The sequence below is a fragment of the Microtus ochrogaster genome, unplaced genomic scaffold, assembly GCF_000317375.1.
Source record: "Microtus ochrogaster isolate Prairie Vole_2 unplaced genomic scaffold, MicOch1.0 UNK5, whole genome shotgun sequence".
Taxonomy (NCBI): Eukaryota; Metazoa; Chordata; class Mammalia; order Rodentia; family Cricetidae; genus Microtus; species Microtus ochrogaster.
Genome location: NW_004949103.1, coordinates 434,116 through 446,966, shown reverse-complemented (window position 1 = coordinate 446,966; position 12,851 = coordinate 434,116). Strand labels below are relative to the sequence as shown.

General features: G+C 53.1%; 1 protein-coding gene across 2 annotated transcripts in view; it reads right to left on the bottom strand.

Annotated features, from left to right (window-relative positions):
* Positions 1 to 12,851, bottom strand: part of Sh3bp2 (SH3 domain binding protein 2) — a 19,085-nt gene that overhangs the window by 5,626 nt on the left and 608 nt on the right. Inside the window, exons 1-7 of one of the 2 annotated variants that reach the window (XM_005365905.3) lie at positions 6,966 to 7,137; positions 5,407 to 5,546; positions 4,236 to 4,338; positions 3,058 to 3,175; positions 2,659 to 2,729; positions 1,475 to 1,563; positions 1,086 to 1,154 (exon numbers count right to left, since the gene is read on the bottom strand). In XM_005365905.3, the coding sequence (XP_005365962.1) occupies positions 1,086 to 1,154; positions 1,475 to 1,563; positions 2,659 to 2,729; positions 3,058 to 3,175; positions 4,236 to 4,338; positions 5,407 to 5,546; positions 6,966 to 7,129 (754 nt within the window). In that variant the 5' untranslated portion in view covers positions 7,130 to 7,137. Of the gene's footprint in view, positions 1 to 1,085; positions 1,155 to 1,474; positions 1,564 to 2,658; positions 2,730 to 3,057; positions 3,176 to 4,235; positions 4,339 to 5,406; positions 5,547 to 6,965; positions 7,138 to 12,851 lie in introns of those variants that run through there. The other variant, XM_026788612.1, reaches the window with a different exon arrangement.

Sequence of the window (12,851 nt, the reverse complement as noted above, 5' to 3'; positions counted from 1 at the left end):
GCAGAGGGGGTTCAGTGCAGAGGAGTGGTAGAGAGGGTTCAGTGCAGGGGAGTGGGAGAGAGGGTTCAGTGGAGGCTGCAGGTACTGTGCACATGTCTACCTACAGCTCAGGGCAGAGACTCTTCACTTTCCCTCTCTTTGGAGCTGGGTGGTCAAGTTGAGGCCTGAGACAAGAAGGTGTGGGAAGAGGAAATAAAAGGCACGGTTGTCACTAGAGCCAGCCCTAAGGAAGAGAGTAAGGACAGCAGTGCCCACAACTAGCGGGAACAATGGTGAAAAGAGGCATGGGGAGGCAAAGACCAAGGCACCGGAGGATGGGAAACAGAAGATGGAAGATCACTCCTAAGACGTGAAAGAGAAGACAAAGCTGGAGTATTCTGAGGAGCCGCAGGAGTACGAGGTGTGAAGAGGAAAAGGTCTGAGGGCAGGACAGAAACATCCTGGCTCTTTCTGCCCAGTCCCGGCCGGCCCTGTCACACACACACACACACACACACACACACACACACACACACACACACACACGACTGTCCGTATGCTCGTCTGCCCCAGAGGCTGTGCTTCAGGCAGTGCGGTGGACACTGAGGCCACAGCTGTCAGCCTGGTCTATAGCTTGGTCCTCAGAGATCTTGTTGCCATGGGCAATAGACCTGCCTCAGAATAGCTCCCTTCTCAATGTCCCTCCATCTTCAGTCTCAGCCTCCAGGACCACCCGTGGCGTCACCTGACCCTCCATCCATACAAAGTCAATGTGGGAGGTGGCAGGAGTATCCGAGCAGTCAATCAGCCCTGAACCTCTGAACACTTGGATCACAGAAAGGAAACTGAGATCGCCCAGAGCAAGGCCACAGCCTTTTGGGTATGGTGGTACATGTTTTTAATTCCATTCTTAGGAGGCAGAGACAGTCAGATCTCTGGGTTTAAAGTCAGCCTGGTGAGGAGAGATTAGGACAGCCAGGACTACAGAGAGACCCCGTCTCAAAACAAACAAAAAAGACCCACCGGCATAGGAGAGGCTCTATTCTTGGTCCGAGTCTCCAGTCCCTACCCACCAAGAGACCCCAAGACCCAGCGACCCTACTTACCCTCAAGCTTCATGGGCCCTGGGGAGTCAGGCTCCAAGTACGAGTCATCGTCATCTTCGTGTTCATAGTCTACGGGTAGTGAATGAAGATGAGACCCAACACAGCCTAGGTGTGCTGCACGCACAGGATGGCATGGCCCACTGTGCTTTGGCACAGTGCTCCACTCATGGTAACAGGGCGCTCAGGGGACATGGGGTTGAAGATGAGGGGGTAGGATTTGAAACCTGAACTCACGTTGCTGGAGGTCAGAGGCAGAGAAACTGCATCCCTCTGCCTGAGGGCAGGGCCGGGAGCAAAGCTAAACATGCCATTTCTCTCCTCTAGGCATCCTGACTGAGCTCACTGTCAGCAGTCAAGAGGATACATGGCAGGGACAGAGATGGCCTTACCTTCGTTGTCTGTGGGGTATGGAGAGAGGCTGATATCTATAGGTCGCTCCACTGCACCATAGAAGCTGTCCGTGTCTGAGCTAGAGTCACTGAAACCCGGAGCAGGGAACAGGCAGTGAGTACTGGACTTGGGGTCCCCTTGCACTCACACGTAGAAAGTGATCTGTGCACACACTCACTCCCGACAGACACCACAGATGTTGACATCCACTTGGGGACCCATGGGCACACACAGATATGAACACATACAGCAACCCGTCACACATGTATATAGACAAAGAACACAAATATCATATAGAAAGACATTTGTGCATATGTATACATGTAGTTCAAGGATAGACAGAGGGACTGGAGGCTTGGGACCATCTATGGGTGCCACCTTCCTGCCTCACTATGGCTTTTTTTTTTTTTTTTTGATTTTTCGAGACAGGGTTTCTCCATAGCTTTTGGTTCCTGTCCTGGAACTAGCTCTTGTAGACCAGGCTGGCCTCGAACTCACAGAGATCCGCCTGCCTCTGCCTCCCAAGTGCTGGGATTAAAGGCGTGCGCCACCACCGCCTGGCCTCACTGTGGCTTTTTGCAACCCTGACCAGCTAGATGTCTCAGAGCTGGGTCCATATGTCTACTTCCTGTCCAAGGAGGCTCAGTCAACCCTGGACTGAGATGTTGCAAGATGCCAGGCTAGACCGACGGCCAGGAACTCTAGATTCTGTCCAGAACATCAGGACAGCCTTGGAGGTGTCCAGCACTCTCTGGATCCCAGCTTCACTGACTGTGGTAGGATTGGCATATGTCCTGTTGTTTGTCTGCCATCTCATGGGTGAGAATGCAGAAACCAGGACTGACTGAGCTCTCAGGAGACAGAGTGGACCCGGGGAGTAGGGAACTCAAAGCCCTGAGCTGTAAAAGCTGGGCCTCCAAAGTAGGGGAGGGAGAAAAAGCACGTATGAACCCCAGAGAGGGGGTACAAACAGGCACAACAGAGTGAGACAGAGACAGCGGGAAGACCGACAAGAACACAGCATGTTCACCCATGCACACGACTAATGAAGCTTGCCTGGAACCTCCACAAAAGCCTTTATGGCCAAGTCCTCAGGGACCGGAAGAAGGCCTAGGAGTCCAGAAGCCCACCCACCACATCCCTCAGAGGAACTACTGCCCACCTACCACATCCCTCAGAGTACCTGGTGTCTAGAGAGAGCTCCTTCTTCTCATGGAAGTGGCCGATTTCCTTGCGTAGCAAGGCCATCCAGCTCTGTGGGTCAGGACAGCCATAGTTAGTTTAACACTGCCCAGAATGGGGTCCCACTTCACCCTCCTCTGTCTAGCTGCTATGCAGGAACCACCAAGGTCCAGGGAGAGAAACCTAGCTAAGTCTAGCCTCCTGGGGCTGCAAAGTACCCCCCAGTCCTTTCAGGGCTATACCCTGCCAGCACATTCTCACGATATGTACAGGCTGCGGGCCTAATCCACCCGGCTACCCATACACCAGGTCTTTCTCCTCCAGGCCATAGCCTCCTGCCTAGAGGTGGTAGGAGGCCAGATCCTGCCAGGCTCCTGAGGCCCTGCTACCTGCCAGTCACCTTGCGCTCATCCTCAGAGGAGGCTGAGAAGAACCACGTGCGGTGCTTCTTGCTGATGTGAATGATCTTGAATGGGAAGACATTGTTGGATGTCGTCTCCTCGGCTGCCCGCATCACTCTGAGGGCACATTGCCAAAAGTCACCAGTTTATCCACGCTCAAGAAACGGGCTCATCAATCCCGCCCCTGAATTGATTTCAGCACTCAGCACCATGCTGTGGGGATGACGGGCAGACCCGACAGTCTCCGCCTGCTCATCTTCTCTCGGTAGGATATCTAGATGCTTTGGGGGACCAGCAGGGTATGAGCCCAGGAAGGGACTGGGTCTGTGAGGACTTCCCAGGGGAGCAGTGTGCAGAGCTCAGAGACATGGTCTCTTGTTGCTCATAGTGTCATTTCATATAGATATCACTTCCCCGCTCGGTCCCATGCAGCCCCTGGACTGCCTCTCTGGTCTGTGGCTTGTTCCCTGATGCAGGCCTTTCTCAGACACATCAGTCTACCTGGGGGCGTTCTGTGGGCTGGGAGCTTGGGCAGGGTACCAGCCTGGCCTATCACAGGTCCTGGCCAGGGCCTCTCAGGCCCAGCCTACCAAATGGGTTGGACGATCCCTAGGGCCCAGTCACATCTGTCAATGAACTGAGTTCATGACTTGGCTGGCACAGCAGGAAGGCCACCAGTCTGGGGGAAGTGACCAGAGAGGGAGCTTTGATTAGCTAGTGCCTAGGATTGCACTAGGGACCTGGCCTGGCTACTTTGGCAAGGCTGGCTCCTCAAGGCTATAGTCAGGGTAAAGCAGGGGGCCCAGGGCAATCTTAGAATAAGCAGAAGGAGCTGGGAGGTACGTGAAAGGCTCAGACTAATGCTACAGGGCATAGAGCCTGGATCCCCACAGCCCTCAAGGCCACAGGATAAACTCAGGATGACCAATAGGCCAACGTGTAGGCATTAGCTCAAGTTATACTTGCCCATCAGCCTAGAAGCCATAATAAAGGCTTCACCCCACACATACACGCCCCACACCCCATCCCCTGCCCTCAGCAAAAGCCAGAAATATGAGGTGACAGCCAGCAAGAAGGTGAAAGTCATCTCAGGAAAGCCAGGGATTGGCCCTGTGGTGTAGGGTGAGAGGGAAAGCAATTGGCATGGGGGCTGGCCAGCAGACAGATGGACACTCACCGGTTGTAGCCATTCAGGGAGAAGGCACCCTGAGGGGAGGCAGAGGTGCTGCTCTTGAAGTAGTAGATGCAGCGCTTGTGGATGATGACGAAGCGAAGGGGCCCTGGGGACAATGCAGCAGCAGGGGTCAGCCACAAAGCCACCAGTCAGCTCCACTCTGGGGCGAGCCCCAGAGGCCCTGCACAACGTGGGACCAGACCCGAGACTACAGAGGGGTATAGCAGGAAGTTGGACTGGTGTGCTGCCCCTCCCTAGGGTTTTCTGTGGGGTCAAATACAGACAAGTTCACTGGCACACTGGCCAGTCTTGGGGCACCACTCCAGGGGGCCTGGCCATACAAAGATTGAGACCTCTGTGGAGGTAGATTGAGGACACTAAGAAAGGGTGGAGCCCAGAACAGAAGCCTGAGGAGGCTTCTGAGAGGCCACGGCAGCCTTGCTTAGTGCAAAAGGGCTGCTGGGGGAGGCGAGGAACTGGCAGGCAAGGAGAGCAGGGCTAAGGCCCCCAGAGCAGGCCGACGAGAACCAGGTACAGAGCTCTGCTCCAGCTCTACTGTTCTGCCCAGAACAGCACCCACCCAGGCCTGGGGGAAGGTTAGTTATGGCTCTTTCTTGGAGGCCGTACATAGTATAACTGATGTGTACAGAGTCCAGCAGTCCAACCTAGACCATTGCAACTAGGCGACACAGGAACAGGGAGTCCCCAGCGCAGGGAACTGCGGGGGCAAAGGCATGGACTGTCCATGGCTGATCAGGGAAAGTCGGGCAAGGTTGTAGTGCTGTTTGCCTTCAGCATCCTTACAACTCGCTCAGCTGGCTCCTGACCTGGCACATGGGCTCATTTTGGGCTGTGTGACCAGTCAATTCGCCCACAACTTACACACAAGGCAAGAACAGCATTGAAGAACATCTATCAGGCCACCCTAGGTCCCCCAGCCTCGACTGCAGACTGAAGTTCTCAGAGTCAGACTGTACACCAAATACTCATCTTCTCTCTGCCTAGCTATACTATGTTGGATCTTGTGACAAGGTCCAGGCTAAGGAGATTGCCATCAGTTTCATCAGGTGTGCCAGTTGCCAGAGAAGGAAAAGAAACCCCAGAAGACCCACAAGAGCCCTGGAGAAGCAGGACTCTGTCCTCCCTTTGAGGGTCCCATGATTCAGAGACTCACATTTGAGCATTTGCAGCTGGGTGCCACCCTTCTTGTGCAGGTAGCCAGCCTTAGCCACACCACCAGGCATGGTCAACAGATTCTGGGCACCAATGGCCTTCATGGGGACAGGCCAATGCATTTCCTCCGCCGCCATGAAGCTGCAATTGAAGCAAAAGAGACAGGACTCAGCTGAGGTAGGCAGCAAGGAACAGCTTGACAGGGGATCCTGGGAGGACATTTCTAAGATCTAGAAGGCAGCGTGGAGGGTCAGGTCGGTGAAGGAGGAAACTCTCAAGTCCCCAGACTTCTGGGTGAAAAGCTGGGGGTGATCCTGTCAGTTCCCAATCCTCTTGGCCACATCTTAACTCCAGGCTGCTGAGCCCTGTATCATGAGTGCATTGAGCCAATGGCCCCATAAAGGCTGGGGTAGTAACGACTGAACTCAAAAAACCCTAACTCGGGTACATCAGACCTCATGCCATTGCTACCCAAGGTTCCCAATTTGGCTTTCTGGAGGATCTCCAGCCTCAGCTGTGAGAATTATAAAATGGGAGGCCAGAATGGTCTCAGCACACCCTTGTCGCCAGGGCGATGAGGACCATTTAGCATGTTTTCTAGTCTCCACTTCATCAACCCAGCGAATAAGGACCCAAAGGCTCCTTTCTGTGAGGAACCCCAGGTACAAGTCACATCGAACCCCTAAACTGGCATTGTTTTGTCAGTGCTACTCCCCACCCCATCGGGTCCATCTTGGGACTCCTGAGGAGCCAGCTGCAGCGGGGACAAGGTCAGTGGCCTGCTCTGAAGAAGGTGGGGTGGTTAGGGACAGACTCAAATGGGCAGGCGGCTGGGACTCTATTACTACAGTGCCAACCTCCAAATACATACACAGAAAACACTCCAGGCCCAGGATGGCTCAAGCCTGCAAGCTCAGCATTAGGAAAGCTGAGGCAGGGACATCCAGAGCGTTAGAAAATGAAAGAGAAAAGGAATCAATCAAGCCCCTGTCAACTGTCAGGCTCACTCCATCACATGTGTGTTAGGGAATTAAGTTCACAGGGTGCCTCAGCTTGGCCTCTGAAAGGGTCAGTTGGCTAGCCCCCCCCACCCCCACACACACCAGAACCATAAACACCCAAACTCATCAGTCAGTGGTCCACACCAGCAGAAGGGGTAAGGTCGGGGGCCCTTAGTCCCGAAACGGAGGCGGAGGTTTGGAACAATGGCGCGACCACACCCCCCAGAGCAGAGCCTTGAGGGGACCCTGGGTTCCAACTCAGCAACGAGGTGGAGGAGGGTGCCCATGAACACACACGCGCCCATCCAGCGGAGGTGCTGGCAGAGGGACAAACCCGGCGTCAGGCTTGGAGCCCCAGACCGGCCGACTATTGCTGGCCCACGTTCGCCTTTGTTCTGGGTGGAAGCTGGAGTAGCCCCTGGGGCCCCAGGGATTTGCGGTCCCAGGTCGTGGTGCAGAGGCTGGGGACCTAGGTCTGTGGACTGGGGGTCTGGGGTGAGTCTGGGTGCTCAAACGCAGGGCTGGGTCCCAGATCCCAAGCTCCGGGATCAGTACTCACGATGTCCACGGGGCGGGCACAGCCGGCTTCCGGGGGGCGGCCAGCGCCCGCCTCCCCTGTGCGCAGCGGCATAGTCCCTGGCCGGGTCCACCGGCCGCAGACTCGTCCCCAGAGCCCGTCTCCCGCCAGCCCCAGCTCCGTGGCCGCGACCCCGAGCCCGCCATGCTGGTAGAGCCCCAAGGCCGGGGCCGCCACTGGCTCCTCCCCTCGTGGGCGGCGGGGGTCAGGGCTAGCGGCCAGGTGAGGAAACCGACCCGCCCCTCCACACGTCAGTTTCTCCACCCACCGCTCTGAGGGTGGTGGGCTACGAGTATTGGAAACTTGTCCCTAAACAGTCCGGAATCAAGAGCCATCTAGATAAATAAGGAAGCCACTGATGCAAAGAGAAAGTCCCTCTCTTATCCCCAACACCTGAGGATCTTGAAATTCCCACCTGTGGATCTCCATCCAGCTCACCCCTTGGGTATGAGCTTCTGTAAAATGGTACGTACCCTACTTCTTCTAGCAATCCCTGTCACCATGCCAATATCAATCCGTGGGTCTCCCTCTGTAGAGAATTCCCCTAAGGAGTCAGGGGTCCAGCCCTTGGCAGCTTTCACCTACTTGGCTTCTTCTAGGTATCAGCCCCAGAAGAGTGTCCCTGGCTGCCCAAGGCTGGTAAATCCTTTGTTGACCTCCTCCATCTCCTACCATAATACAGGCTGCCCCCAGGATGGGACATCTGTGACAGAGCAGCACACTTGCCCTGCAGTGACAGCTCTGATACATTCCTCGGGCTCCATACTAGGTACATTCTCCCTGGTTTCCGAGCCTGTAAGGCAAATTTGCCACTGCAGGCTGCCTTGACGTCCCTGCAGCTTCCTCATCCAAAGGATCTGACTGTCTGGTGTGTTTGTTTCCAGAGGACTGCCTGGCATCTTACCCAGAACACCAGGCTGTCTCCTTCTTCCAGCCACCCTGTGCATCCCCTTCTCCACTCCTCTGAGCAGGCCACGTCTCTGCCCTCCTCATGCCTGTCTTCTGCCTCCACCATTTCCTTTCATTGCCTTCCAGTCACTTCTTTATTCTAAATGTCATGGGCACAATTCTGCCTTTTGGGGGTTGAGAGGGTCTCACACTGTAGCCCAGGCTGGTCTCTACCTTGTGATCCTCCTGACTTAGCCTCCCAAGTACTGGTACTACTGCTGTACACTCTCGCACCTGGCAGCAGGTACACCCTTCCTGATTCAGTCCCGCTCCTGCCTCAACCTTTCTAGTGTGCTTTCCTCTGCCTGCCACCCTCTGTGTCTGTCTCTGTACAGACTCTAGTAACCACACCCAAGAATTCACATTAGTCCAAGCTGTTTCCACTGCCTGCTATTGCAACTAAAGTAATTTAGCCTTTAAATATTCCAAGAACACTAACCATATGCAAACTCTCCCAGAAAACATAAGAGCAAAGCCCTGAGGCCAGCATCATCACCATACCAAAGCCAGGTAAAGAGATCACAAGACATGGAAACTAAAGGAAAATAATTCTCTGAGTTTTCGTTTTGTTTTGTTTGGGTTGCTCTTTTATGACAGAATCTCATGTAGCTCAGGCTAGCCGTGAACTGTCTGGGTAGCTGTGGATGACCCTGAACTTCTGCTTTCCCTGCCTCCACCCCATGGTAGGATTACCCTGCCTGGTGTGTGCAGTGTTGAAGGCAATCAGTATAACACACCATACTGATAAAGAACAAAACCGCAAGATCACCTCAAAAGATACAGAAAAAGCATTTGCTAAAATCTAGATCTTCATAAGAACGATACTCAATAAACTAGGAACAGAAGGGAACTTCTTTCTCTCTTTTTTCTTTCTTTTGGTTTTTTGAAACAGGGTTTCTCTGTGTAGCTTTGGATCATGTCCTGGAACGCGCTCACTCACTCCTTGCTCTATAGACCAGGCTGATCTTGAACTCACAGAGATCCACCTGCCTCTGCCTCCCGAGTGCTGGGATTAAAGGCGTGCACCACCACCGTCCGGCTGATTAGATGAATTTATGTAGCATAAATTCTAAGAAACTGAGAAGTTATCAGGACTAGTAAGTGAGTTTTCAAGGTAGAAGGATGTAAGATAAATATATAAAATGCATTTTGTTGCATACATTAGCAACAAACAAGGCCAAGAACAAATTTGAGTATTCCCTCCCCCCAAGCAGTTCCCCACGACTGGGAAAAGGCCCTGTGTCCCCAGCTGGGGCGTGTGATACAGCCTTCCTTCTACATGACGCTGACATAGTATGTTATCATTCCCCCATACGTAGCTTTCAGGCCCAAAGTGGGAACCCAGAGTGCCTCAAGTAAGACACTGTTGGTCCTGGTGGGTAAGTGAACTGCTGAAGGCCCCTGGTACAGAGCCCCACTCCGTCTGGAGCTGCTGTGAGGAAAGGCGTGGCCTACCTCCTCCTGCCTCCCTTCTTGGGTGGGGCTGGGCACAGGGGTTGGGCAGCTTCAGCCCCATCTTATTTCATCTCAGTGGCCTGCAGAACGAGGCCGGGCTACCACCCTACTGTGGGCAGACTGAAAGCTCGGAAGTGGCCACTGACTAACCTTGTGGGAAAGCCAAGTCGTGTGCCACCATCTCTCCTAGGAACATCCTCACGTCAGAGACAGAAGTGACATCACAAGCCCTCTCCAGAGGACGAGCCCTGCCTGACACCGGGTGGATAAGCTGGGGTGCCTCCCGCTCAGCAGCCCAAAGCCAGACCAGGCTGTGAGCAGAAAGAGGATGTGGCCCCTGATGGTATCATGCTGCTCTTAGAGGATCTGAGCCCGGCTTGCAGACTACAGCACCATCTGGGACTGGGAAAGCTGAAGGGAAACCAAGGTCCTGGCTTGCCTGTGGGTAGGACGAAAGCTCATAGTTGGCCCCTGACTGACTTCCTAGCTAACCACCTCAGTACCCATAGCACCGCCCCAACACCGGGGCCTGATAGCTAAGTTCCAGTTCATTCATGCTGGGGAACGGACAGTTCAAGGGGCAAGAGCTCAGTGCCGTAGGAACACCAGCCTCAGGAGGCTGACTCACTGCGGATGGGAGCTTTGAGAAAGAGAGTGGAGACGAAAGTGCAAATCTCACTCGGCCCTCATCTTTTGCTGAGTCTCCACAGGCAGAGGAGCCATGGAAGATCCACCCCTCAGACTCCTCTGGTAGCCTAGCCACAAATCCCCACCCTAAGTGGGAGGTTGAGGCAGCAGGGTCAGGACTCACTTGCCAGGTTCACTGAGTCCTTTAGCTTGTAGCTGCAGGCCCCCATCTGCACCAGGGCTTTGGGTGTGTGTGGGTCAAGGTCAGTGGTTGTGGCTTGAGTCCCTGAGACCTTGTAGATGTGTGATTGTTGTTTGTGTGTACACACGCCAACATGCGTTTACGCCTGTCAATGTGCTCATATGCACACCAGGAAGGCTGGACTCCTGCCACACATTCTCCAGGTCGAGTCTCTCTGCTCCTGCTCTCATAGTCGATCTTGATTCAGGGGGCCCTGCTGCCAGAGGCTGCTGGAGGATACGGACAAAACAAGTAAGAACCACTCATGCCCGGCGGTGGTGGCCTATGCCTTTAATCCGAGCATTGGGGTGGCAGAGCTAGGCAGAGCTATGTGAGTTTGGAGCCATTCGGGTTTACAAAGTGAGTTCCAGAACAGCCAGAGCTGTTACACAAAGAAGCCCTGTCTCGAAAAACCAAAATAAAATAAAATAAAAATAAAAAAACCACACTGTGCCACAAGTTAACAAGTTCCACTAGATGTAAGTGCTGTGGCTTGTGCCTGCCCTGGGGCTCTGCCACCCTGCAGGGGTGAGCGGTCATCACCCACAAGGGTCCATACACAAGCTGTGGTCCTGCATGGCACACCTGGTTAACATCACAGGCACTGTACTCACACAATGTACATGTGTGCACATTAGTACATGTGTGTATATACATACATGTATGAGCCTATACATGAATACAGGATGTGGCCTGTGAAGGTCTGGGCTCTGACAGCCCTTGACACCTACAACTATGCTTGTGTGAAAGAATCAATTCCTCTGGTGACCACAACATCAAGGGCTTTCGGTAAAGTGTGACCAAACCCAACTGCTCTTTGTGAAGCTGCAGGGCAAGGCAGGACTGGGGGCTCCCAACCCAAAGGAAAGGAGACCAGATACCATCGGGGTATTTGTGCATACATATGTTCTCACTCAGGTATACAAAGGAACACATGATCTTGTAAATACCCCTCATGTTACATCAATACATGTAATGTATATAGTCATTGTGGTGAATGATTTGAATGAGAATGGTCCCCAAAGGCTCGTAGATTTGAACACTTGGTCCCCAGTTAGTGGAACTGTTTGAGAAGGATTACGAGCTATGGCTTTGTTGGAGGAGATATGTCACTGGGTGTGGGCTTTGAGGTTTTCAAAAGCCCCGCGCCATTCCCAATTAGCCCTCTCTGCCTTGTGCTTTGTAGACCAGATGTGAGCTCTCAGCTACTGCTCCAGTGCCATGCCTCCCTGCCTGCTACCATGTTCCCTACTGTGATGGTCACGGATTCTAACCCTCTGGAACTTCTTTCATAGGCTGCCTTGGTCAGGGTGTTTCATCACAGCAACTCAAAGTAAGACACTTTCGTTCTCATAGGAACTGACCCACAATCCAGCCACAATCCAGTTACATGTGAATACACTTATTCATATGCTCAAGAACATGCTCTAGGGGCTGTAGAGATGCTTCAGTAGTTAAAAGTGGGTGCTGCCTTTGCAGAGGACCCAAGTTTGCTTCCCAGCACCCCTATTAGGTGGCTCACAATTGCCTATAACTCAAGATCCAGGGGATCTGATGTCCTATTCTAGACTCTGCGGGCGGCTTCACTCAAGTGCATATGTCACCGCATAGACACACATACACACACAATTAAAAATGACATGTTTTCTAAAAGCATAAACTCGTGTGCTCACACTCACGCATACTTACACACGTGCTTGCTCACACATGTATGATAATAGACACATTTGTACTATACACATATGCAAATCAGCTATTTATTCACACTCATATATATGCAAGCAACACACACAAAGACACAGTCACAGTCTAAGACCCCTCATGAGTGGCCCCTAGAGGCTGGCAGCCCACTATCTAACAACTCAGCAGCCTTTGCAGGGCACATATGAAATCAGTGCTTTACTTCACACTTTACAGACCAGGACAATGAGGCCCAGAAGGGCTCAGGACTTGCACTGGGCACTCCTCATGGGCCAGACTCTGTACTCCTCAGGGACCACCGCACATCATTATCCCAACACCCTGAATTTCCAACCAGTGTCATCCCCATACCACCAATGAGGATATCAAGGATTGAAGAAGCCGGTAACTCATCCAAAGTCACCTGTGCTGTATTCATCTGGTAAGTCAGGAGCTCTGGTTATACTCCTCCCACCCAGCTCACTGCCACAGCTTGACACTCACCCCTTTGGCTGCCCCAACTCACACTGGCTCATAAGTTCTACAGTTTTAGTTTCCTTTTCTCCCTTCCTTCCTCTTCCCAGAATCTTTCTCTGTAAGAGAATCAAAACCAAAATGCTAGAAAGGCCTAGTGACCAGTTGTACCAGGAAACTCAGGAGGCAGCCACAGGGGCTGCAGCGCTGTCAGTGGCACAAGAACAGTCCCTGTCACCGGGCTTCCGAAGCCTTGGGATTATCCACTATGTCAGGTCCCTGAGTACAGTACTCCCAGGCATCCAGGACCTCACACAGCTCCCTCTGTGCTCTCAGGTGTGTGCGCACACACACACACACATACACACACACATACACACACATACACACACACATACACACACATACACACATACACACACATACACACACACATACACACA